The 24,680-nt window shown below is 39.1% G+C and overlaps 1 protein-coding gene, 1 long non-coding RNA gene and 1 pseudogene across 2 annotated transcripts in view; 2 read left to right on the plus strand and 1 right to left on the minus strand.

The window, feature by feature from the left end:
- LOC148160604 (uncharacterized) overlaps positions 1–24,680 on the plus strand; it is a 121,111-nt gene that overhangs the window by 11,019 nt on the left and 85,412 nt on the right. The gene's annotated exons all lie outside the window — the stretch shown is intronic.
- On the minus strand, positions 12,017–13,664 carry LOC148160605 (uncharacterized; annotated as a pseudogene).
- LOC148160606 (NLR family CARD domain-containing protein 3-like) lies at positions 16,041–24,422 on the plus strand. The gene is made up of 4 exons (XM_088003699.1): positions 16,041–16,174; positions 17,702–17,821; positions 21,697–21,836; positions 22,648–24,422. The coding sequence occupies exons 1-4, from the start codon at positions 16,047–16,049 to the stop codon at positions 24,420–24,422; spliced, it is 2,163 nt and encodes a 720-aa protein (XP_087859825.1). The 5' UTR covers positions 16,041–16,046.

Below are 24,680 nucleotides of genomic sequence, written 5' to 3' on the forward strand. Positions count from 1 at the left end.
GTGTTGCCGCTTCGGGTCCAGATAAAATGAAAAGCTTTATTGTGAGATGTTGCTGCTTATAAAGCGATATTAAGTGAAGGTCGTGGGTTCGATTCCTGGCCCGGGGTCTTTCTACATGGAGTTTGCATGTTCTCCCTGTGAGTTTTCTCCGGTTCTTCAGCTTCCTCCCACAGTGTAAAATCATGGCTGTTAGGTTAATTGGTCTCTTTAAGTGAGTGTGTGTGTGCATGGTTGTCCTGTCTCTGTGTTGCCATGGCAACCTGTCCACGGTGAACCCCTGCCGACCCTAATAGGATAAGGGTGTAAGAAAATGGATGAATGAAGGAACAATGTTCAACAAACCATAAAGACAGGTTAGTCACTGCACAGTTAACCTAATGAATCATCAACTATAATCCACCATGACAGCATCTAAAGCTGGTCTGTTTGTGTGGAGCAATAATGAACTTTTCAAATTTAACGTGAATAAACTGAGGACTTAATGTAACTTTTACGGTCTGTCAGTGTTGCTGCAGTGACTCTCTCTGTGAATCCTCTGGTGTTTTAACCTAAAAACCAGAACAAAATCATTGTAAACTAGTTTCTCTGCTTGTTGAAATCAGCAGGAAGTGAAACACATCACTCCATCCCTAATTTTGTCTGGGTTCATCAGAACCTGATGTTTCTCTTGTCTGTGGATCAGAACCGGCTTTAACCCCTTTAGTATTACCATTATAAAGGTTCGCATGAACTTATTTGTACATTTTTGGATGCTGCACAGCCATTATTTGGAGCATTTCAATAACCAATACATCAATACAGTCCTTATATCCAGGTCTTTCACAATTTATTTGTTATTAATCCATAACAACTAAATAAAATGCTAAAAACTGCAAAGAAAAATCACAAAAATGTAATTCGGTTCATAATTTTTTCAATATATTGCAAATATAACAATTTCCTAATATTATTTATGAAACTTGTCATTACAAGTTGAGTTTTTGCAGAAGTTAGTTTTTCACATACAGCCAACTTTATAACATGTATACAAAGCCAAAATAGAAATGTTGTGTGTCTGTCATATAGACTTTGTATATTGTGGCGGACATTTTACGACAATGTACTGTACTGTTACTGTTTCTCAATAAAGTTCTCTAAAAAAAAAAAACGTGTACAGCACACGTGGCTTCGTTTTGTACACCACTATGGTGTACATCAGCTGTAGCTGTATATGTGGCACAATGTGTATGGTACATCATTTTGAACCAGGAAATAAAAGTCCGATGGGAAATGAAGTCCTGTGAGGTTTTGTGGTGAGGAAAACGGACACTCACGGGGGAAAGAGAGGAGAGCGAGCGAGTGAACTAGCAAACAACGAAGGCGGTAGGATTTGAATTTGGCGGATTGCATAAGTTGTACATTGACTGTAACAACATGGCTTCTACATCAGGAGGGAATAGTGGAAATGAGATGGAGTGGATGATATCAAGATCATCAAGAATGAAAAGAGCAATTAGGAAGAGGAGGAGTTCCAATGGAAATGTCAATGGAGGATTTGAAAAAAGAAATCAAAGGAGGGAAGATAACAGACGCCATTAGGATTAAAAGTAAAAGAGATGGGGGAACTTAAAGATACAATGGCAGTAATCCTACAATTTGAAAATTTCATGTCAGAAAATATTCAGCTAGGATACATGAACTACAGAGTTAGAGAATACATTCCCAAACCCCTCTATTGTTTTGCTTGCCAAAGAATGGGACACATTGCAAAGGATTGCAAAGGAAAACCCAGGTGTGCAAGATGTGGAGGTCCACATGAATATGGAAAATGTGATAAAGATGCTAAAATTAAATGTTGTAACTGCGGAGGAGAGCACAGTGCAGCATATGGTGGATGCAAAATACAAAAGCAAGCTAGAGAAGCTCAAAAAATTAAAATAACAGAGAGTTTCATATGCCGAAGCTTTAAAAAGAATAAGGAAAGATGACTCGAGAGAAATTAGGTCAGGAGAAACAGGTCAAAGAAACACAACTTGGAGCTCAAATCAAGGGCAGAATGAACAAAGACAAATTTTAGTACCAACAACAAATATACAGAAAGCATGCTCGCATAAATGTAGAGTGGATGAAAACTCAATGGTGGTGAAAAAGGAAAACTTTGTAGCATTTATGTGCCATATTATCAATGTTACAGTACAAATGAAGAAGAAAAGTGATAAAATAAAAGCAATCGTAACAGCAGCAGGAAGATTTTTAGATATGAAAGAAATCCAAGCAGATCAGATTCATATCATTTTGAGCGCCACTGAAACAACAGAAAATGTTCAGGATTAGGATACAAACTTTTATAATGGTTCTTCACATTCTTCAATGGAATGCTAGAAGTTTAATAGCCAATGGACAAGAATTTAAAAAGTTTGTTTATGATTTAGAAATAATCCCAGATATAATATGCATACAAGAAACATGGTTGAAACCAAACCTAGAATTTAAAATCCCCGGATATAGTATAGAAAGACAGGATAGAAGTAATGGTAGTGGAGGTGGATGTGCCACCTTAATTAAAGATGGAATAGCTTATAAGAAAAACATAACAAATAAAGAATTAGAATTGTTAATATAGAAATATTTAATTTAAGGAAATATGGAAATATTAAAATTATAAATTACTATAATCCTTGTAAAAGTCTTGATAGTGAAATGTTTAAAGAAGCAGCAGGGAAAATGTATAAAAGAGAATTATGGTGTGGTGATTTTAACGCACACAATGGTCTATGGGGTAGCAAAAAGACAGATCATAATGGTATCATAGTTGAAGAAATGATGGATGAAAGATCATTAGTTTGTCTTAATAATGGAAAAGGTACAAGAGTAAATATACATAAAAATACAGTTTCATGTCTAGATGTTACATTAATAACTGACCATCTTGTTAGTTCATGTGAATGGGATATTAACAGGGAGACTACATTAGGGAGTGATCATTTTCCAGTGAGTTCAATAATTAATGACAATATAAATAGGCAGCAAGATTTCATATTAACAATATGGTGCTTCAATAAAGCTAATTGGCAAAAATTTAAACTCAATTGTGAAAAAACTACCCATATGGTTACATTAAAAGGTAACATTGAAGAATGTTCAAAACAGATAACAGAACTCATTTTAAATGCTGCAAATTCTAGCATCCCAAAAATCAAAGTTAAAGGTAGGAAAAAAGTAGTTCCTTGGTGGAACAATGAATGCAGTACAGCAATTAAAGAACGTAACAAGGCATTTAAAACATTACAGAAAAATTTAACAACCGAAAGCCTTTTTGAATATAAAAAGAAAAGAGCATTGACTCGCAAAATTATTAAAGAAGCTAAAAAGAAAACATGGAGAGAATATTATTCCTCAATAGGTACAGAAATAAAACTGCAGAACATTTGGTCAATGTTTAGGAAAATGACTGGGAAAAGGAATAATGTTAAAATGCCAGCATTAGTCTGAGGACAGGAAATATTAGTTTTAAACAAAGACAAGGCAGATCTATTAGGGGAGACATTTGCTGCAGTTCACAGTGGTGAACACCTTAGAGACATTCATAGACAGCAGAAAATACAAAAACTTGGAAATTATAAAAATATTTTGGAAAAATGCCAAGAATTCATGTCAACATTAGACATGAAAATAACCATGAAAGAAATGAAAACAGTACTGAAAGGGACAGGATATTCGGCCCCAGGAGAGGATCAATTATGTTATGCTATGTTTCGTCAGATTCCAGAAGTAACAATGAAATTAATATTAAAATTATTTAATAAAATATGGAATGAAGGTTTAATACCAAGTAGCTGGAAAAGGGCAATAATACTTCCGATTAATAAACCAGGGAAAGATCCCATCAGTCCAAATAATTATAGACCAATAGCTTTAACTTCTCATTTAAGTAAATGGATGGAGAAAATAATAGTCAGTAGATTAGGATATGTCCTTGAACATAAGAAACTAATGAATGGATTTCAGTGTGGCTTTAGAACGGGGAGATCAACAATGGATGCTCTAACTAGAGTATGTAATGATATAGAGAAAGCTTTAAAAATGAAGGAGGTAATGATTATAGTATTTTTTGATATAGAAAAAGCATATGATTCACTGTGGAGAGAAGGACTACTTATAAAAATCAATCAGATGGGGATTAGTGGAAAGATGTATAATTGGATAACAAATTTTTTGCTGAACAGAAAAATAAGAGTTAAGATTGGGAACGATTATTCAAAAGAGTTTAATGTAGAAAATGGAATACCTCAAGGTAGTGCAATTAGTCCAATATTATTTAATATAATGATTAATGACATTTTTTCTGATACTGATAAATGTATAAAATCTGCATTATATGCAGATGATGGAGCTATATGGATGAGGGGAAAAAATGTAAAACATGTAGTGGAAAAAATTAAGAAGGCAATTAATAAAGTGGAAAAATGGTCGTATGAATGGGGATTTAAATTATCAGCAAGCAAGTCTTGTTTTATGGTTGTTACAAATAAAAGAAATATCAATACAGGAACAATAACATTATACGGACAGCCTTTGGAAAGGGTCAAAGAATTTAAATACCTAGGATTATGGTTGGATAGTTCTTATACATGGAAAACGCATATAGAAAACTTAGAAACTAAATGTAAGAAAGTTATAAATCTACTTAAAGCTGTGGCTGGAAATAACTGGGGTGCAGACAGACAGTCATTATTAAACATATATAGGGGTCTTATGAGATCAATAATTGATTATGGCAGTTTTATATATGGAACAGCAGCTAAAACAACACTGCAAAAGATGGATAGACTACAGAGCAGGGCTTTGAGTATATGTACAGGAGTGGTGAAAACCACCTATTAATGCTCTTTTAATAGAGACTGGAGAGATTCCACTGGAAATGAGAAGAATAAAATTAGCTTTAGTGTATTGGATGAAAATTAAAAGTAATGAAGAAGAGAATAAAATATCAATTATATTACAAAACTGTTGGGAATATGCAAAGTTCCAGAGCAATGGATTTGGATGGATAATAAGTAAACTGACCAAAATGTATGGACTAAAGGATAAGAAAATAGCTCAGATTAATCCAATTAGTGTTATTCCTCCATGGCTGTTTCCTGAGGTAAATGTAGACATGATACTTCTTAAAATGAAAAACGACTGGAATTTAAGTGAAATAGGGGTAAAGACTGATGTATATTTAAGAAAATCATATTACAACTACCTCAAAATTTATTCAGATGGTTCTAAAAATCTTAAAGGATGTGTGGGAATAGGAATAAATATTCCAGAGTTTGAAATTCACATCTCCAAGAGACTATCAGATCACCTGTCTGTTTTCACAGCAGAAATGATGGCAGTTATAATAAGCTTACAGTGGGTAGAGGAGGTTCGACCAGACAGGGTGGTGATATGTACAGACTCTAAAGCAGTGTTAGAAAGTATCCAGGGAGAAGGAAATAATAGGAAAGATTTAGTTTTAGAAGCTATGCATAGTTTATTTAGATTATATAGAGGTGGCATTGATGTGTGGTTCTGCTGGGTACCAGCTCATGAAGGGGTAAAAGGAAATGAAAAAGCAGATAAATTAGCAAAAAGGGCATTAGAAATGACAATAACGATTATAATCCCTTTTGGGAAAGGAGAAGGGAAATCATGTATTAAAAATAAAGAAATGGAAGAATGGCAAAAAAGGTGGAATGAAGATAAGAAAGGGAGAAAATTATATAAAGTACAAAAGTCAGTATTAATTAGAAATATTAATGAGAGAAACAGAAGGGAAGAAATAATTATGACCAGATTAAGAGTAGGACACACCTATTTAAATGACACCTTATATTTAATAGGGGAGAAAAGTAATGATAAATGTGAAGGATGTGGAGAGAAAGAAAATGTAGAACATGTATTAATGAACTGTAGAACATATGAATCTGAAAGAGAGAATCTGAAAAGACTTATTGGAAGGACAGGTAAAGAATGGAGTCTTAAAGGAATATTAGGAAATGAAGGAAACATAATGGATATTTATATATTAAGGAAAGCTTTATTTATTTTTCTTAAAAATACAAGATTAATAAATAGAATTTAATAGATGTAAAGAAATGTTGCTACACACTCGTGTACAGTAGGTGGCGGTATGCACCTTAAAGTTGCTTGCAATCCGCCATAATAGAAAAGAAGAAGAAGAAGTCCTGCGAGAATATCTCACGATATCTTATGCTGTCGACGTGAGAATGGGAGATCCAAACCAGGAAGTGATGGCGCAGATCTAAAAACCATATATGCCACTTATGATATGCCTTGGTTGCAATGGGGATTTAAGTTCTCATTTGATAAAACGAAAGTAATGTTATTTACTCAGAAAAAAATAAATAAGGAAATAAAATTGAAATTATATAATCAAGAGTTAGAACAGGTAAAGTGTATAAAATTTTTAGGATTATGGTTTGATGAAAAATTTAAATGGCATACACGTATTCAAAAAGTTGTTGATAAATGTAAGAAAATTTTGAATATTTTGAGATGTTTGGCTGGCAGTGACTGGGGAGCAGATAGGAAATCACTAAAACAGATTTATAAAGGTATGATAAGATCCAACATAGACTTTGGTTGTTTAGTTTACGGTTCAGCAGCTAAAACACATCTGGTTAAATTAGACATTGTCCAACATCAGGCACTAAGATTATGTACTGGAGCATTTAAAACCACACCAACAGCAGCATTAGAAATAGAAATGGGAGAAATGCCGTTAGATTTGCGAAGAACAAAATTAGAAATTAATTATTGGTTAAATTTGCAAGGCAGTAACGTTGATCATCCAACTCTGGAAATTTTAAATTCATGCTGGGAAAAAGAAAAGAAAGAAATGAGAAGTTTTGGATGGACAATTGAAAATAAAATACAAAAGTTTAAAATGAATAAATTAGAAATTAGTCAAATAACACCAATATCAAGTATACCACCCTGGATTCTACCAGAAGCAAATGTAGATATGTCAATAATGGAAAAGAAACTAGATAAATTATGCATCATAGATAGTCATTCAGTACAATTGTATTTAAATAATTATCAATATGTTCAAATTTATACTGATGCATCAAAAATATCTGAGAAGATAGGAATAGCATTTGTTGTACCAGAATTCAATATAAAAATAGGAAAACGAATAACAGACGGATTGTCAGTATACACAGGAGAAATGTTGGCAATATTATTGGCTTTAGAATCCATAAAACCATTAAAAATGATATTATGTTCAGATTCAAGCTCTGCATTATTAAGTTTAAAAAATAACCAGACAGACAGTAGGATGGACATTTTATTAGAAATATATTATACACTATTCAGAATACGAAACATGGGGCTGATAGTTATATTTGTGTGGGTTCCAGCACATATTGGAGTAGAAGGAAACGAGAGGGCAGATAAAATGGCAAAGAGGGCAATTAAAAATCCTATTAGTTTTACAGTTAAAATAAGTAAAACTGAAGGAAAGAGTATTGTTAAAGAGAAACTGATGAAAGTATGGCAAAAAAGGTGGAATGAAGATAAAACAGGAAGATGGTTTTATAAAATTCAGAAGAATGTAGGAGAAAGAAGAAATAGAAGAAGAAATAGAAAGGAGGAAAGAGTAATAAGATTAAGATTTGGTCATACAGGACTTAATTATACACTTTTTAAAATACAAAAGCATAAAACTGGCAAATGTGATTATTGTGGTAAATATGAAACCATAGAACATGTTATATTAGAATGCCATAAATATGAAGTAGAGAGAACATATATGAAGAGAGAGTTTGAAAGTATTAAGGAAAAAATTTATCCAATAGATATAACGAGGAAGAATTTAGGGAGTAAACACATACAAATACTCATTCGATTTCTTAAGAAAACTAATTTATTTCATAGAATTTAATTATAGCAAGTGTTTGTGAATGTAGGCATGATATTCAAAGTTGTGCACAAGTATGTATATTTTAAGTGTGAATGTATGAGTGTATGGTTAGATAGAATTTATGGTAGAATATATGTATATATAGATAAGGATAAATATTTAAACCATTGCGAACCACACTCCATACCAGTAGGTGGCGGTAATGCTACTAAAAGTGTCTTGCCAACCGCCATAAAAACCGACAAGAAGAAGAAGAAGAAGAAGAAGATTTTTTTGATTTTTAACAAAACGTTTATTTACAATGATTTAACAATAAACTGTTGCATAATAATCAGATCAGTGAAAACCAAATAAAAACAATAAATATTTACATTAGCAGCTTGTTAAAATGTAGTTCTCCCTGATTAGAAATGTTGCACAGTGTATCATTAAAACCCCACAACTGTAAAAAACCATTTAAATCCCCGGTGGCTCTGTGGAAGCAAAACTCCAGCCTCAGCCTAGTTTTAACGTTGCACTTCCACAGAGCCACGGCATCCAGATGAGGACCAGCCTGGAGTCTGTCTCGTCTTGATAAATAAATTGCCATTTTGGCTTCAGCAATTAAAAAATTTAAAATCTGACCTTTTGGTTTGTTGGCTTTGTTAAAACGCAGTCCATAAATAAATAAAGAACTGGTAAAAACAACGCCAAAACAGCTAAAAACACTCATCAATAAATTAAAAAATGTCATCAGTCTCTTACAATCGATAAAAACATGAAAAACACTCTCAGACAGACTACAGAAAGGACACTCATTTAAAACCCCTGGACTAAAAACCGATAAAAACGAGTTGGTAGCGATGGCGCCATGTAAAATCCTCCATTGGAGGTCGCCGGTCCGTTTTCTTATCGGCGGTTTGTAGAGTGTCCTCCACTGCGGGGTTTGTCCTCCCAAGCGGTCTGCCCACACGCACGCTGGTCTTTTTCGTAGTGTTCTTTCATTTAGGACTTTGACACAGTTTCTGTACAGCACTTTTGGTCCCGTACTCTGGAGGCTCATCTGTGAGTCACTGCTGGCTAGCAGGGGACCACTGTCGTTTTCAAAGCAGACGTGCAGGGTCACATCAGGGAGCTGGTCTCCTGGGTCCGGCAAAGCTTTTTTCTCATGGAGGAGCTGCAGGAGTTGCCTCTCTCCAGCTGTCATCCTCTCCTTCAAACGGTCCAGGAAACGCTGCACAAGTCTACTGGACCAGACCCCCAGCAGAGTAGCAACGGCCTGGGTGTTGCAGAGATCCGGTCCAGCTGCCTCCACCAGATGTTTCACGGTTGGACCTGCACAGCGCCTCCGACAGTCCTGGTATTGTGCCGGAACACACGTCCAGTCTAGACCCACAGACCAAAGGCTCTTCTAAAAACCAATGCAGAGAGTTATGCGCTTGTGAACAATGTTTAAAAAGGCCACAGGATTTAAAAACACCCTGATAAAACTGAGGCAACCCTTTTAACTTTAAAAAACTAAAATCGGTTGAAAACAGAGCAGCATCCAGCCCCAGAAAATTTACACGTCTGAGGATACAGCTGGCCACATCCCTCCACACAGGAGATCGTGTCAGGTATTTCTGTAAGAACTGCAACCGAAATGTTGTTGTTCTACTGGCCAGGTGGACAAGGCCCTGGCCCCCCTCCTCTCTGGATAAAAACAACACAGACTGTGGCACCCAATGTAGACCGTTCCAAAAAAAGTTGACCATCTCTGACTGTATTTTAACTAATAAACCAGATGGTGGGTCTAAAACATTGAGTTTGTGCCACAGCTGTGATGCAACAAGGTTGTTTAAAACCAACACTCTGCCCCTGTAGGACATTTGGGAGTGGAGCCACTTCCATTTAGACAACTTGTCTTTGATTTTTTGCTCGACGTTTTCCCAGTTTTTACTTACAATAGCTTTATCTCCTAAAAACACACCAAGATATTTAAAACCATCTCTTTTCCACCTAAGACCTTGAGGGAGAACCGGGAGCCCAACAGACCACTCGCCAACAGCCAGGGCTTCGCTCTTACCCCAGTTCACCCTCGCAGCAGACAGTGTAGAGAATTTTTCTGTTATCTCGGTTAAAACATTCACATCTTGCTGATCTTTTATAAAAACAACAACATCATCAGCATAGGCAGATAAAACAATATTGTTACTAAAACCAGGTAAAACCAAACCATAAACACTCGAGCGTATTTTCTGGAGGAGGGGCTCCAGGGAGAGTGCGTAGAGCATCCCCGAGAGCGCGCAGCCCTGTCGAACGCCTCTACACACCCTAAAAGGAGCACACAGGCTGCCGTTGATCTTGAGCACACTCTCAATGTCACTGTACAGAACCTGGATCTTGGCAATGAGACCCTCGCTGAACCCAAACCCCCTCATGGTTTTCCAGAGGAAGCTGTGTTCAACGCGGTCAAATGCCTTTTCTTGATCTAATGAAATCAAGCCAGTTTGTAAACCCAATGAACCGGAGACTTCCAAAACATCCCGAATCAGGTAGATGTTATCTACCATGGACCTGCTGGGGCCGCAATAGGTCTGATCCCGGTGGATGACCTGCTCCATAGCCTTCCCCAGCCTCGTGGCCAGGGCCTTGGAGAGGATTTTGTAGTCCGTGCAGAGGAGGGACACGGGGCGCCAGTTCTTAATATCCTGCAGGTTGCCCTTTTTGGGCAGCAGGGTGATGACCGCCCTGCGGCAGGACAAGGGGAGTGAACCGGTGGACAGACTTTCATTATAGACATCGAGCAGGTCTTTTGCCAGAATGTCCCAGTAGGCCTTGTAAAACTCCACCGTGAGCCCATCAACGCCCAGGGACTTCTGGCCCTGCATATTGAGGAGGGCCGTGTGGAGTTCTTGGAGCCCCAGGGGGCGCTCCAGCTCAGAGTTGGTCTCCTCAGAGACCTGGGGTAGTTCGTCGCAGAACTCCCAGAACAGATCCTCATTCTCTTTGTATTCACTGTTGAACAGAGAACGGTAAAACTCCACAGCCCTCCTCCTGATCTCACCTGGTTCACTCAGTTGGCGCCCCGTGTCCGACAGCAAAGAGTGGATCAGCTTCCTCTCCAAGCTGAAAAAAAAGCTAGAGGGAGCATCCATCTCCGTGATGTTCTGGATCCGGGACCTGACCAATGCGCCTTGGACTTTATTCTCCAGCAGGTTGGCTAAAATTAGCCTTTTAGATTTAAGAGCTTCAATATGCTCTCGATTTCCTGTGGATTCACTAAGTCATTCTAATTCCACGATGTTTATCTCCAGATCTCTGATAGATCTGGTAATGTCACGGGTGACATTGAGAGTGTGCTGCTGACTCAGCAGTTTTATCTGTACTTTTCCATAGTCCCACCACTGTTTAAGACTGGTAAAATCAGACTTTCTTTGTCTAAAACCAGTCCAAAAATAACCTCCTTAAAACCCCGATCATAAGTTAAGGCTGAGTTAAAATGCCAGTAAGCGCTTCTAGGTAAAATGTTTCTAATAAAAACACTACCTAAAAGCAACGAGTGATCTGTAAAAGCCACTGGTAAAATCTGGCATGTTTTAAACACATTAAAATTGTGCTTAAAACAATAAAAACGATCAAGACGGGCTAAAGAGATTCCGTTTTCTTTAATGTGGGACCATGTGTACTGCCTGGAGCCTGCATGCATCCTCCTCCATACATCCACCAGGCCATTAGATGAGACCAGCCGCCTCAAAACATGTTGGGCCGCTGGATGCGGCTCTGCATGATTGCGATCTAAAAGCTCGTTTTCAGTGCAATTAAAATCCCCACCTATAAAAACATAATCCTCAGACCCACAATCACCCAACCGTTCCTCAATTTCTTCAAAAAAACACCTTTTCTCTGCATTGGTAGTGGGAGCATAAATGTTAATAAAAACTATACTAAAATTATCAAACTTTGTCTTAACTAAAAGACACCTCCCCTGAATAACATGTTCAACTTCTATTGAGTTTGGGGTGAATGCTCTGGAAAAGAGGAAGCCCACCCCTGCACTCTGGGAGGTGCCATGACTTAAAATGACCTCCCCCCTCCACTCTCTGACCCAGTCAGTCTCTATTAAATGATCGCTGTGCGCTTGCAGGTAAATTACGTCGATTTTCTTTTGGTTCAGCATTTGATAAATCAAAGCACGTTTTCCAGCCTCCCTCGCCCCGTTAAGATTCAATGATGCCATTTTAAAAGAATCCATATTGGGTAAGAAGCTAAAACCAAAATACCAAAAGACTATAAAAAGTAATAAAATACTACTGTGCATCATTTAAAATCAAAGTTGTTTTCTAACTTTAGTCAATATTTTCTTTAATCTAAAAACTTCTGTTTCTGCAAAACCTGATACTTCTTTGTTCCTAATGTGATATCTTGCTGAGAAATAAAACAGTTTTAAATCAGGAAAAAAACTTTCAATTTTTATACCTCTGAATCCTTTAGTTTCTTTTAAAAAAGTTCTAAAAGACTCTACAGGGTATCTTGGTGTTTTGCAACTTGTTTGACTGACAGATATTTCGCTGCTGTCAGAGAACCAGCTCTCATTGTCGCTGCTGTCCGACACCTCCTTCCTCTCTGCAGCCAGCTTGCAGGCCTGCTTGCTGGCCTGCACAGCCGTCACCACATTCCTCCTTTTGCTTCGCCTCTTTAACGGGGCTGAAGCCTCCAGCTCCATCACCTCCTCTGTCTCTCCTGCCACTCCAGTTCCAAAAACCAACTCTGCACCGTTCTGTTCCTCCACCTGCACCTCTCCTTTCCCTCCCTGATCCCCACACCCTAAATGCTCTTCATCGCCCCTCACCTCCACCTGCTGCTCTCCCTGCACACCATCTCTCTCTCTCACTTCACTTTCACCCTCACCACCATTCACCCCATCACCACCGACATTCACCCCATCACCACACAACACTGTGCTCTCATCCTTTCCTACATCTACACTCATTTCCACACTTTCCACTCCTGACACCTCAACAGTACCTTCCGCCTGCTCCTCAGCAGCGGGCTCCTCCGCCGCCGCCGCCGCGGGTTCCCCCGCAGCCGCCGCGGGTTCTCCCGCCGCAGCCGCTGCGGGGTCCCCCGCCGCGGCAGCGGGATCCTCCACTGCTCCAGCCTCACCAGGTGGGTCCTCCACCTGCTCAGCAGCAGAGGGCTGCTGTTTTGCTGCACTCGGCAGGGCCTGCCCGGCCCTGTCGGGACACATTTTTACAATGTGCCCCTCCTGACCACAACCAAAACACTTCATGCTAGAGGACGTAGCAAACAAGATGTAATCAAAATCATCTACTCTAACATGAAATCGAAGGTTGAGTTCCTCATCCTTCCGATTTAATACCATAAACAGTTGTCTCCTATGGGAGACAACATGTTTCAGTAATGGTGATTTGCACCCAGAGGGTACTTTTTTCACCGGTGAAACCACCTTACCGTGTCGGGACAGCTCTTTGATCAAAAACTCGTCGCTTATGAACGGAGGTACATTTGATAAAGTTACCTTAGTTGAGGGTAATGTTAGCGGCGTCACCTGTAAAAACAAGCCGTTCACAGAAACGCCCACCTCCACCAACCGTTGAGCCTGCTCCACCTTCTTAACAAACAATACGACAGCTCCGTTCATGCGAGCTGCCGATCTAATAGACCCATGTCCAACCACCTCCCCGACAGCCAAACAAACTTCCTCCACGCTGCACGGAGAACCAGCGCCCACCTTGACGCCGTTCTTCCGTGTCAGCGTGGAGAAAGTCCCACCACCAACAACCATGGCGTCGTCAGACGCCGGCCAGCCAGGCACGCCTGACGGCCACACCCGAACCCAAACAAAAACCCCTAAAAACGTGACAAAACTAACACAAATATACAACTAAACAATTAACATAAACACCCAGTGAAAAAACAGTAAGAAAAAAAGCCAAATATATAGAAATACAATCACTCGCTCTCTCGCTCTTCTTCCGCTCTCCACTCACCCTCCTCTCACACGAAGAAGAAGAAGAAGAAGACTGAGTTTTTTCCATAGACATAATATAAGCATAGACGCCTCATGCACCGCTCCGGCGCAGGAAATACGGCGGCCATCTTGGAGCGGTATATCATCCTACTTTGCTCAACCAAAACAGCAGAAGATGCCTCGGCACTGAGGGATATTGTTGTTCTGATCTATGGATTATTGATGTGAGGGCTCCACAGACAACATTTCACAAGTAAGATGGACATATTATTGTGTATATATTGTGATTAGAATATTATTTTACTGTATTTATGTCCACCGGCGAGATACCAGCTAATATTAGCTACAGTGCTTGGTGTAATACGGGTTCAGCCCCGCTATGAAGGCTAACTGAGATTTTGTAAATCTAAAAAAATTAATTATTCTCTAACATTGACTTAGATTATCTGACACAAGGGCCTATATTAGAAATGAAACAATATAACACATATTATCAAACTTATGTGTTATAACATTCACCGGCAAAGTTTACACAGGTGGTAAAGACTATTATTTATATTCTTTCACTCTGTCAAAAGTAAGATACATCCTAAATCTTCCGTTTTTGTTTTGAAAATTTCCTAAAGACACGATGTGAGGAAGAAGAGGGAGATATCTTTAAAGAGAGACGGATTCACTGCAGCACGGATGAATCTCATCGGATTTTGGACTCGTCGGCTGAAAAACATAAACATATACACTATTAATCATTATTTATTTGTGCCATTATTAATCTTTATTTATTAGTGTTTGTATAGTTATATAAATATATATTGATATTACTAAATAATTTATTAAATACATTATGAACGGCTGTGTGCTTTGTAATATGCTCTTCATACATCGATATCAGAATATTCCATTCCTATTCTATTGTTATAGCCACTAAGCATATTTAAATATGATGAACTATGTATTAAAAACATACTTAAAAAATACAATTGTTTATAAATGTTGCTTTGATAGATGTTTGAATATGGTTTCCAGCAACAAAAAGCGTGTTATGATCGATTAAATGCGCTGATAAGTCATTGTGCTGCTAAACACATAACGCTGAGTGGAGTGGTGTACCGCTCCAAGATGGCCGCCCTAAATCTCGTCAGCGACAATAGGCGAGAGCGGTCCATGAGGCGTCTATCCTTATATTATCTCTATGCCTTGTTGTGTTTAGTTCCTATATGTTATATAAATCTGCGAAGTCGTAAGTGCAGCATGCAGCGCTTCTGGGACACGTGGATTGTCGGAAAAGTAAGGATAATTCTTACGGTTTTATATAAAAAAAATATTGTTCTACCTTACGTGGTTCGAATTCTACCGGCATTTGAAAAATATTTACATGGAACTCGGATCGCTGGCGATCCGGCCGTCCGTATTAACCAGTCCACAGATTTCCTCTCTTCTTCCTCACTGAGTTTCGTCTTTTTCCAGGTTTTCCTCTTGTTGCTCCTTGGAGCAGGAAGAAACTCTTTTGTCTCTTAAAGCGCTGCTGGAAAAATGCATCCAGATCCAGACGGACTCTGATCCAGAACCAGTCGGCACAGTGACTCTTGCTTCATTTAGCAACATTTAAGAGAAAAAAATAGCTATCAACCAAAGTCAGAATCAGCAGGTCAGGCATTTTAAAGATTGTTGATCAGCCAGAAAACTGCAGTCAGTACACCCCAACATTAACTATACCTTTAAATGGAGCAAAAATCATGCAATAATCATATTAAAAGCATTTTATATCAGTTTTTTACCCATGATTCCTTGCAGTGGGTCCAGCTGGTACCTCAGGTGGATGCTGTGTCCCTGAAAGCTCCTCTGTGTCTCTTTAGCTGAGAGGAAATCCAGCTGGGCTGCACACATGACCACAGAGGCTGACATGTTGCTGAGATCCCAGCTGGACCCGGTTCTGTCTGGAGGAGAGATGTGGACCCGACCTGAGCTGCTGCTCCCTCAGAACCTGAGGGAACGCATCATGACTACAGTAGAGTGATGATGCTTTTCAGGCCCACTGTGGGAGCTAAATAAGTTCACTAGTTCATAGGAAATGTTCACTCCTTCATTGATCCTCTGAACTCATGATGGGAACCAGCTTTCTGCTTCACAGGACACTTACTGGACCTGGATCACTGGACTGACTGGTTCTGGTTTCTCTCTGCAGAAGTCCAGAAGATGGAAGATCTGGATCTTAAAAAGGACAGAGCAGAACCTCCAGGATCCATCAGTCCATCTATGAGGAGTGACCGGTCCAAAGATGACAATCCAGACTTCAGTACTGAACCTGGACCATCAGACAGAAAGTAAGAAACCAGTTTCTATTTGATTTATGAGAATCTATTGAGATAAAATATAAATTATATTAACTGTTTGATCTTCAGTGTTGGAATAAAAGTAACTTAGCTTTCTTACATATTAATTTAAAATTAAACATGAAGGATGTTGGTCAGTAAATCAGAGTTTGAATGAAGGTCTGAATGAATCAATGATGAAAATGTTGCATGAAACCAAAAACAACCAACAATGTGAGGAGAAACGACTCAGATTGTCTCTGAACTGGTTGTTGCAGCAACTAGTTGACTCTGTACAGAGTCAATGACCTTTTACACGATTAGTCCTCTAGTCACAATCACATCACAAAACTGATAAATCCAAGATGATGAAATAGGTGAGTTTGTCAGACAATTTAAATGGTATAAAAATATAATTTATCAAAGAAAACCGCAAACTGCACTAAAGTCTACCAGAGTAGTGGGTTGCATGGTGCAGCTCTAAGGGGTGCCGGTTAGAGCGGCGCCCCTTAGAGGCTGTACAGACCACTGCAGTCACGAGTTGGACTCTGTCCTCAGGTCCTTTGCTGCTCCTCTTTCCCACCTCTCTGTCCACTTCCTGTTGCATTACTGTCAGATAAAGGCAACTAGTGACAATAAAACTCTTCAAAAACAAACATCATCCAACTGATCAGCATCACTCTGCATGTTGAAGCTTCTAACCTGGCAGCTCTACGCTCTTGATAAAAACAGTCTGACAACATCTAGAATCATAGATCTAGCTGCATTGGAGGATCTGCCATTGTCTGCATGTTGATTCGTCAGGAAGTTGCTGCTGGAGTTGCACCATCACCAGAGGAGCAAACTGCTGAGCATGGGGGGAAAGGAGCAGCAGGATGCTCAAATGAACTGTAATCAAACTGGATCTGTTCATAATAAGTTCAGTTCATAATGTTCAAATGTGGTTAATGTGATAATTTGACTCATGTAATTTCAGCTATCCAAGATGAGCATTGTGAGCACCAGAACCAGCTGGTGTTTAAAAAAAAAAAAGATAAACTCGACTTTGTATAACTTTTGGGTCCAAAGTGACAGAAGTTCAATCAAGTTTATTTTTATAGCGCATTTCAACAACATGGCTTTTCAAAGTGCTTTACATCATAAATACAAAGTCATACATACAACAGACAGTCAGCAACTGAAGGGCTACATTTTGTGAAATGTCATCATTACACATCAGGATATTGATTAATGTTTCATTGGTTATGAATCTAAGCAACTCTAACCAGGTGGGACTTTGGTCTAGATTTAAAGGAACTCAGTGTTTCAATAGTTTGATGGTTTTCTGGAAATTTGTTCCAGATTTGTGGTGCGTAGAAGCTGAATGCTTCTTCTCCGTGTTTGGTTCTGGTTCTGGATGCAGAGCAGAACCAGTCTGTTTCACTCTGGAGCTTTAGACCTTCTGCTTCTCTGCAGCAGTTTGTGTTCAGATCTTCTTCTCTGGTTTTTATCTGAGTTCCTCCACTGATTGATGTGAATAACAACATGTTTGTGTTTCAGAGGTCAGAACCACAGAGGGAGAGCAGAACCTCCAGGATCCAGCTGTCCCTCCATGAGGAGTGACCGGTCCAAAGAATACACTCCAGAGTTCAGTACTGAACCTGGACCATCAGAACCAGAGTAAGAAACCAGTTTCTAACTGGTGGATGTGACTCTGCAGAGCAGGACCAGTTCTAGTCCTGGATGGCAGGCAGAAATTTGAAGGAGGCGTCATTATGCGTACATATTATACTCCATGATATTTATTAACATTGCTAACATGAATCATGTTGTTAACATGTTTATCCCCAGGTTTTTCTATGAATCCCATGAATCATAGCGAAAGGTGGATCCTTCTTTAATGGTGGAACACCATGAAACACGACTCAGTCACAGTTTGATCTGAACTCTTTATAAAGAACCTTATACTGTGGCAGAGCATTATGTGGACATGCTAGCAGAGCCATAAATCATGATTCATGAGATTGGGGCAAACTGTGTCCAACTCTACAAAAAAACATAAATAAAAAAAACTCAACCCTAAAACTTTGAAAATAAAAAGTTTCTTCATAAACTTTTTGTTTTCTTGTTAAATCCAAGATTTAACAACCAACATAAAATTAATCTTCTTGGATTGTGATTATGCAGTTATGCATCTTAAACTAATCTGAACCTAAATTAACATAAAAAAAGCATCCCCCCCCAAACAGGACTAACAGTCAATAGGACTAACGTTTTTTGGTTAGAAACTCAAAGCATCAAAATCTTTCTTATCACTCCTATTTTTCTACTTTCTTTTTGCCTCCTGTATAGCAGAGAACTCAGAGCTCAGTGTGGCATCAAGCAGGATGAATGATCTTAAAGATTCACTGAATGTTCGCTGTGGTTGGTTACCCAGCACTGGCTCAGGTGATGCACAGTCATTTAAATCTGGGGTTTTCAAATTTTCCCATCTTTTGTTCATAAATCTGTCACAATAATGTTTGTAGTACCTTATTTCTAATGTAATTTATGAGAAATATGGCTTAAATTTAAGCTGAGAAAAATTCTCATGCCTTGATAAGTAAAATATGTATTCTACTTCTAAATCAATTTGGGTTCTACTAATTTGGTCAAGATGCAAGAGAGGACTAAGAGCAAATTTCCTTTATAAATGACATTTATAAATGATATATATATATATATTAGACAATTTAAATTGCATTATTTCGACTGCAGCAGTTTGTAAAATGCATGTTTTATCATATCTGTTGTGAATATTGTGATGTTCCTATTTTTCTACTTTCTCTTTGCATCCTGCATAGCAGAGAACAATCAAGGCATTTAGTCCAGTTTTAGTTGTTTATTGAACTTTCAGAAACTACAGCTGCTGCAATGAGGGACAATAAAAAGTGGAAATAATGTAGAAAACTCTATGAAGAACAATTCAAAACCACTTGCATTCATATTTTTACTCTCTGTGTATCTCCTTAACGCTACACACAGACCCATTTTCATAACAATGGAGTGACAGCAAACTCACTAGTAACAGAGCAGAGATTATGTTCAAGTATCAGGATTCAACACCAAAAACACAAACATTTCCCACACAATGAACAGAACCTTCAGTCTGTTACAGTTTTATGTTTTCAGGCTGTTTATTTTCTGATTATTAATAAGTGATCGTCTGAACACAGCGGCATTTGATTAGCTAATTTAAACACCTGCTCTGCTGATGATCTGTCAGACATGACTCTGAAACACACCGAACAGCACAACATCTACATGTTAAGATTGAAATGTGATTATCTTGGACCTTGTTTTCTAGTTGTTGTATAATGTTAGCAAAGCACTCTGTTCCTTTTTCTTTGATATATCACATGTATATTTAATATTTAGACAACTTGGCAGCTAAGACCAGTGAACAGAACCAAAGGATCATCATGAAGTCAGATTTAGTCGACCCAACTTTATACGACTAATAAAAGATGTGAACTTCACATAACTTGTTGTTAGCTCTGCTAGCATGTCCACATAATGCTCTGCCACAGTATAAGGCTCTTTACAAAGAGATCAGATCAAACTGGGGCTGAGTCGTGTTTACTGGTGTTCCACCATTAAAGAAGGATCCAACTTTCTCCACTGGAATTGTTGGAGAATTAATGGTGGCTAACTATTAAATATATAAGTAAGAGAAATAAAACACACAGAAACTTAATTCCTTGCTGCCTAAGCCGGCAGGTGAGAGATTTATTACATTGTCGCACATCCATGGAAAATACAGTACGTCTTACAGTTTCATCATACAAAATACAAAATCTCTCTCTTCTATTTCCAACATCACCTTTTTATAGAATCTTATCTCTACTAGTGTGAGTTGGTAAGTTTTGACCAATAGCATCACTACCCTTGATTTACATAAGCTTCCTGACACCCCTTTACTGTGGATCGTGTATTTTGGGACCTTTATATCAACACCTGCTCTATATGAGAAGTGCCTCCAAAACAATTCCTCATGGGTTGTTTATCTTATCTGTCAAAACAGCATTCTTTCCAAGTCATGGATAGTGCCTAATTCTAACCAGCACACAAATGAAGGGAGAGGTATGGGTCAGTTTGACCCGGAGAGGTGAATCCTTTTGCAAAAAACAACTCCATGAATAGGTTTTCCTCTCAAACAGAATCCAGAAACCAGAGTCAGTTTCTGTTTCTTTCAGCCTCTGATGGATCAGTTTTCTACTCTGGCTCAGACAGAATAATGATTATTTACTGTGACGGAGGAGCCGTCACGAGCCGGGACTTACGAGTCCGTGTCAACATGAGTACACACATACATAAACCTACACAATCGCTAATTAACTTCTGTTCCAGCTTAAACTGACGCGGTTCATCGTGGGTGCACACGCGGTGTTCCTGCCTCAGTTAGCATCCATCCTAACCTGTTTTCACTTCCAAAAGTTATACTAGTTTTGTTTTCAAGCAGGGTTATTTCCGGGTGTGGCGCGCTAGGAGTCGGGTGATGAGGTCATCGGAACATACCGAATGTTCTCTATTAAATTGATTATTGTATTTTTGATTACAAGTTTATTTATTTTTCTTTATTATTATTATTATTATTATTATTATTATTATTATTATTATTATTGTACCCTTTAAGAGTTTATTGGAGTTAGAAGTAATTGTTTGGGTTTTTTTGTTTGCTCGGTTGGTCTTTCTGTGGGTGTAGCCTGTGGCTTTAAAAGCAGGGCTCTGCATTACAGGGAGGCAGTCTGTGGCTAGACTCCTGTCATGTCACAGTGAAGGTGATGGATTCTTTCCATGAAGCAACTGCTGTTTGTTTTGACTTTTCTGGACGTCCTTGTATATATTTTTGCACCTGCAAAAATATACAAGAGCTAAACACTTGAAGAGCTAAATAAATTTCACCAAAGTGAACTCTGGCCTTGGGCAGTCATATTTCTGTTTGTCCAAGTCATATGAGAACCCTGTCACATTTACCCAGAACAGATTCAAATGGAAAAATACAACAAAAGGAAGATCAATCATGATACCAGATATCCTCCTGACTACCAGGAAAAAAAAAATTGTGCAATCACCATTTTTTTTAAATCCCACATTCTTTGTAAGGTAATAAAAGGTTTTATGCACTTACTTTGTCTCTTCCCATAAAATATGTTATTACTGATGAATGCCATTTTTATGAATTAGAAAAAGGTACGTACAAAAGTCCCACCCCTTCACATGTGGTATCATTGAAAAGCCCTAAATGTCCTCTCCAGATACCAAAAGGAATTAATTCAGTAGAATGCAGGGGGTGGGAGATATTCAAGTTTAGAAATATCCTCTACAGAGGACAAAAATGAACTACTGTTAAAATACAATGAAGTACTTCAAACCAGAGATCATCAGTGTTCTGAGGTTCTGTTCTGACCCAGTTTCTGGTCTTTAGTTTGTGGTGGATCTTCATGAACATCTTCAGCTCCAGCCTGTTATTAGTGAAATATTACAGTGATGAAGAAATGTCTTTACTTGTCCAGGGTGAACCCCAACTCTTCTTTGATTACTGCTGAACACCAGTCCCTCCATGAACCTACAAAGATAAGAAGTGATAGACAATGGATGGATGGACAGAGGAAAGACCTTCCTGGATGGAGGGAGAGGAGCAGCTGTGTTCCAGGTGAGACTGAATATCTCCAATCAGAGCTTTATCCTATCGTTTCTGTTGAACCAGATCCATGTCTTAAGTAGAGATTTAGAAATTCAAGGTATAAAAGTCTTTTTGTGATCAATTATTTCAACTAAACCTGAGTTTTTCCAGCTGGTGTAAATGGAACGTATGTGTTGCTAACTCTAGTTAACTTAGTCCCCATTTAATTTGAGCCTATTCAGAAAAATGGCCATAAAAATTATATGACAAGTGAAAAATAGACAATAAATAGATAAATACAGTTCAGAAAAAAATATTAAAAAATCATCAAGAATCAGCAATGTCATGTCGTTTTATTTGGGTTTAAAAATGTAAGAGAGCACCAATCAGGTATTGGTTGATATTAATGTTAAGTTTAGCATAACATAAATAGAGAATATAATGAAACAAGAAATACAAGAGAAGTAGCAAAAGTTATGGGTTAGCAAATTGCCCAGTTGCCCATCTGGTTTATCTGACCTTGCTGAAAAAAAACTTTTGTTCTATCTTATTAGTTGTTACACCAGACCTGTAATGTTCTGCTTTAAAATTGGAGCTGAAAAACTCAAATGAAGCAGAAGTTGTTTTCAGATTGCAGCGTCCAATCTGGAAAATGACTAATTGGCTGCATTTAATGTCTGATAACAGAATAATGTGTTTCTAAGGATGGAGCTGATTGTTTAGCATCACATCCTGAAAGGCGTAAAACTTACAATGATAACACCTCATAATGTTCCAGATGGTTTTGTTCCAACTTTATCATTAAGCATAATGTTTTTATTTATTTTCTTCTATGGTTCAGCAGATGTTGGTCTGCAGGAGGTCGTACAGAAACATAAGATCAGTCTGAAGACGAAATGTGAATGTGTGACTGAAGGAAGTGATGAAACAGGAAGTAGAACCCTCCTCAACAGGATCTACACTGATCTCTACATCACAGAGGGACAGAGTGAAGATGTTAACACCCAGCATGAGGTGAAGCAGCTGGAGAGAGCTTCAAAGAACCTCCATGACTCTACAATCAGGTCCCATGACATCTTTAAAGCCTTCCCTGACCAACATGGAGCCATCAGAGTGGCTCTGACCAACGGCATTGCTGGCATTGGAAAAACCTTCTTAGTGCAGAAGTTCACTCTGGACTGGGCCGATGGTTTGGAGAACCAAGATGTCAGTGTGGTGGTTCTGCTTTCGTTCAGGGAGCTGAACTTGATCAGAAATGAGCAGCACAGTCTTCTCTCGCTGCTCCATGTTTTCCATCCAACACTCCAGAAGCTCCCAGCAGAGCAGCTGGCTAAATGCAAACTGCTCTTCATCTTTGATGGTCTGGATGAAAACAGACTTTCACTGGACTTCAACAACAGTCAGCTGGTTTCTGACATCACACAGAAGTCATCAGTCAACGTTCTGCTGACAAACCTCATCAAGGGGAAACTGCTTCCCTCGGCTCTCATCTGGATAACTACCAGACCTGCAGCAGCCAATCAGATCCCTCCTTCATGTGTTTCCAGGGTGACAGAAGTACGAGGCTTCACCGACGCCCAGAAGGAGGAGTACTTCAGGAAGAGATTCAGTGATGAGGAGCTGTCCAGCAGAATCATCTCCCACATCGAGACCTGCAGGAGCCTCCACATCATGTGTGGAATCCCAGTCTTCTGCTGGATCACTGCTACAGTTCTGGAGAACATGTTGACCTCAGAGCAGAGAGGAGAGCTGCCCAAGACCATGACTGACATGTACTCATACTTCCTGCTGGTCCAGACAAAGAGGAAGAAGAACAAGTACCATGAAGGATTTCGGAGGATTCTACAGAAACTGAAAAAGACTGACTGGAAAGTTCTTCTGAAGCTGGGGAGGCTGGCATTTGAACATCTGGAGAAAGGAAACATCATGTTCTACCAAGAAGACCTGGAGCAGTGTGGTCTGGATGTCACAGAGGCCTCAGTTTACTCAGGAGTTTGTACAGAGATCTTCAAAAGAGAGAGTGTGATCTTCCAGAAATCAGTCTACTGCTTTGTTCATCTGAGCATCCAGGAGTTTCTGGCTGCTGTCTACATGCTCCACTGCTTCACCAGCAGGAGGTCAGAGGTCATCAAGACGTTCCTGGGAGAAAAATACAATGAAACATCTTTGGATGAGTTCATGAAGAAAGTCATGTATAAATCCCTCAGCAGTAAAAATGGCCACCTGGACCTGTTTGTCCGCTTCCTTCATGGTCTCACTGTGGAGTCCAACCAGAGACTCTTAGAGGACCTGCTGCATCAGAGGAAGAACCGTCCAGAAACCATCCAGAGAATCATCACCAACCTGAAGGAGATGAACACTGACGATATCTCTCCTGACAGAAGCATCAACATCTTCTACTGTCTGGTGGAGATGAACGACGTCTCATATCATCAGGAGATCCAACGGCTGCTGGATTCAGGGAAGCACCTCTCAGTATCTAACTGTTCAGCTCTGGCCTTCATGCTGCAGATGTCAGAGGTTCTGGATGAGTTGGACCTGGAGAAGTACAACACATCAGAATCAGGACGACTGATACTGGTTCCAGCTGTGAGGAACTGCAGAAAGGCTCGGTGAGTCCAGATGTTTTCACTGTGTGAATGCTGATTCAGCATTATTGTCCTCCTGTTTCTTCTTCTTTCTTCAAGTTGCTTCTGAATGATTTTGGCCTTTAGCTACTTCCTCCATCCTTTGGATGATTTCACTTCGAAGGATGATGGAGTATCGGGTTGAGGACATTTTAAAAAGAGGTGGGTTGATAGCAGCTCACCGCGGCTGCGTAGTGTCTGTATCTAGGAGACCGTGACAACAGCGTTGGTCCGTAGCGTTCTGGGG

This window comes from Poecilia mexicana, unplaced genomic scaffold (assembly GCF_051168715.1).
Source record: "Poecilia mexicana isolate PSO_F unplaced genomic scaffold, ASM5116871v1 scaffold_2, whole genome shotgun sequence".
In the NCBI taxonomy this organism is placed as follows: domain Eukaryota; kingdom Metazoa; phylum Chordata; class Actinopteri; order Cyprinodontiformes; family Poeciliidae; genus Poecilia; species Poecilia mexicana.